General features: G+C 41.8%; 1 protein-coding gene across 1 annotated transcript; it reads left to right on the plus strand.

The window, feature by feature from the left end:
• The first annotated feature begins 1,115 nt into the window (after positions 1–1,115).
• Positions 1,116–3,581, plus strand: LOC133891998 (PHD finger-like domain-containing protein 5A). Its single transcript, XM_062332734.1, has 2 exons — positions 1,116–1,265; positions 2,975–3,581. The coding sequence occupies exon 2, from the start codon at positions 3,000–3,002 to the stop codon at positions 3,330–3,332; it is 333 nt and encodes a 110-aa protein (XP_062188718.1). The 5' UTR covers positions 1,116–1,265; positions 2,975–2,999; the 3' UTR covers positions 3,333–3,581.

The raw sequence follows: 3,581 nt of genomic DNA on the forward strand, positions 1-3,581 counted from the left end.
TCACTTTATGCTTGTGAACTTTGTAAAAATCATAGAGAAATTAATAAAACTCTAAATAAAGTGAAATCAATTTTAAAGATTCTCTTAAAATACGTTTTACATAATAAAAATATGTGTTTTCATGTTACACTTTTCCTTAACATGAGTTAATAACTGAGCCGCACGCTTCAATTTTTTTTCATTTTTTTCAAACTTCCTCCCTATAGAATATGATGCAAACGATATTATTTTGAATTTTTTTTTTCACAGAAGGTCTTAGTATTGTGTCTAATTTTTTAAAGATTTTTTTTGAATTTTTTTTATTTTTTCGAATTTTTTAATTCAAATTCGGTTACCGTTCGGTTTCTGAAACCGGACTGGACCGAGAAGGTCGGTAACCGCGATTTTCAGGCAGTTACCGTCGCATTTGTGAACCTTAGCTACAAGTGCATGTTTCTTAACTCCGTCCTACCTAACCAGTTAGCAACATATTCTCACACTCTTTGGAATACACATATTGCGCCTGGTTTGCTCTCATGCATGTCAAGTTTGCTCTCATGTACCATTGGTGGCGATTGTACATGTGGCCGTTCAAGAGGAACAAATAAACGAATTATGATTTATTCGGCAGTTGTGGTCCCACAATTTGTTCCCCCCTCGATGGTGGAGCTAATTAGTGACCGGACGGCTATCGTGATCCAGCAGGCTGGCTCGGTACGGGGTCCAGCGCTTCAACAGGATGGTGGCCAACTGATCCACACAGGCACCCAGTTTGCTCTCCTCTCCTCTCCACTTCTCTCCTCTTACTCAATGTCAGAGGCATAAATGAGCATTGTGCTTGATAAAAGAACCAACACATGTCTCTTAAATAAAAAAAAGTGCCACCATTTAGATAGCGATAACTTTTTTTTCTCTACTACTCTATCATACATGACCCTTGGTGACAGGTGAGTGACATCCGATGTTAATATCACTTTGGCCTCGTAACCCAAACTAAGTCTACACATACCTCCTAGGATAATGAACCATACCTCGTAACCCAAACTAGGATATATATTTACAAAACTAGATGTATATATTTACAATTTTTTATTTTAAAAATATAAAATAAAAAAATTCCCTAACCACCTGGGAAACCTAGCTAGACTCCCCAAGGGCCCAACGCAACGCCTTCGGCCGGTCACCCCCTCCCTCGCTCCACTCCACCCGCCGCCGCAGCGCCAGCCCCTCCCTCGGCCGGTCTAGTCGACCGGAGAGGCAATCCGTCCTTGACGCTTCTTTCGTCGGTAAGTGATCCTAGCCTGCTCGCTCGGATGGATGGACTCCCTGATTTCAAGAGCAGCTCTGCTATCCCTCGCTCATGCGCAACTGATGGTGAATCTGTTGCGTACTAGAACTAGCAGATGATTCTGGTTTGATTGTGCTGATATTCGCACATAGGTCTCCCTGGTTGGTCCTATAGCCACTTATCTGAATAATTGTTATCGACACATCAATCGGCAGTTTGGTGGTAGTTTTAGATGTAGTCGCTGGTTGATGAGATCTGTGCTTGTCATCTTGATTCCAAACCGTTGTTGATTTGCGGTGGAATGGAGTGTCCCCGTGCGAAGCAAATTGTTGATTCGAATGTTCATTTTCGTTTACATTGATAGCAGTATAGCACTAGGAGCTTCAAATGCGGTATCTGCATCTACGAGATAAGCAAATTGTTAAGTAATTCGGTTGTTTGTTGCAAACAGTACCAGCTTTGGGTGTAATGTCTCCAAGAGAAGGAAACAGCACTTGAGCTATTCATTTCTATCAGCTTCTTAAAAGTAGTGTTTGATGCAAATATTGGAAGCTCTTTTAGAGCAGGTGGTTCCTCCACCCTTGTTGACGTTAGGTGTCAACCAGGTCCGTGAGTGTAATCAAAACTGACACAAATAGCTGGTGTCAGTCCAAAGTCCAAACCACCAAAATTGTTCCAATATATATTCATTAGCACCATCAAGAAATCTTTGAACTTATTCCCATGAGACATCTTTAGCATCATGAAAAAATTAAATGCTGTAGACTTTTAAGCCACAAAATTAGCAACCTTGCAGTAGTGATAGTTTTAATGTTCTTATGATACAACTAGTCTAGCTTCATATAAGGGCATAAGGTTAGAAAAGCACACTAACATCTTGGCATTCCGCATATTTTAACTCGAGCTTCATTATAGAATGTGGTGTCACCTACCTGTGGGGAAGCAAGAAATGGGCAGAGCTTGTCACCCTAAATGCCACAATACACCTAAGTTTGTGAAAATGCCAATGATATGGTACGGCAATTAGAAGAGACTACAATTCTAAGAATTCGTTAAAATGCTTATCTCAAAATTGAAAACTGACAACAGCATTTCTAATTGGGATGATCACCTAATTTTGCCAAACAAATAATATTTTTGAAGCAATGTACGGTATCCATGTTGCCATGCCTTGCACATCAATTATTGATATTGTTTTTTCCACTAAGGGCGAATTACCTCTTCATTATGCCACTGAAAGTTTCACTCTCTTTTTCACCGCTCTTCCATTACCTTTATTTTTGTTTTGCTATTTTAGACTTGATTTCGTCAGTTAGGGGACATGAAACAACCATTTTCATATAGAAGATGGGATCAGTGGTAGTGAATAGCAATGACATATATAATTAGGGTGGTCTTCTTGTATCTTATGTATGATATCTTGGTTGACATGGAAAGCTTTGGTTCAGTAAAAGTACTGATGGCATTGGCAGAAGAAAAAAATAACTAATGGAAGAGTGGCAAAAATGAAATGAGCAAAATATCAGTGGCATATTGAAGGAGTTTAGTGGCCAAAGCAAAACTTTCCCTACCAATTGAAATAAATAACTGAATCAACAATTTTGTTTGCATTGGGATACTCAACCTTCAAATTGTTTGTGTCTGTTTTCTTGTTAGTCACAAACTATGGCATTGCTTCATTATGATGTATTAACCATTCTACTACAGTTTCTCAGGTTAGAATCTAACAGCCATGGCGAAGCACCATCCCGATCTCATCATGTGCCGGAAGCAGCCCGGCATCGCCATTGGCCGCCTGTGCGAGAAGTGCGACGGCAAGTGCGTAATCTGCGACTCGTACGTGCGGCCGTGCACGCTCGTCCGGGTCTGCGACGAGTGCAACTACGGCTCGTTCCAGGGGAGGTGCGTCATCTGCGGAGGGGTCGGCATCTCCGACGCCTACTACTGCAAGGAGTGCACGCAGCAGGAGAAGGACCGGGATGGTTGCCCCAAGATCGTCAACCTGGGTAGCGCCAAGACCGATCTCTTCTACGAGCGCAAGAAGTACGGCTTCAAGAAGAGGTGACGGAGAAGGATAGAAGATGGAGCTGTCGGGTCCTGTGGGCCTCTGGATGAATTGTGTTCATCGAAACCAAGAGTAGGTTGTCCCGACGGCGGCTTTGCTTTCGCGTCATGGTTTCATGCTAATATGAGGATACACCCAAGCATGTGATGCTCGATGATACTAACTATTTGTTTTGTATGGTCCAAGACTGCTTCTGCAAAATGCACTTGATGTTAACGACGATGAATGCTGGCTTGAGATGTGAACTGA

This window comes from Phragmites australis, chromosome 15, assembly GCF_958298935.1.
Source record: "Phragmites australis chromosome 15, lpPhrAust1.1, whole genome shotgun sequence".
NCBI classification, from domain to species: Eukaryota; Viridiplantae; Streptophyta; class Magnoliopsida; order Poales; family Poaceae; genus Phragmites; species Phragmites australis.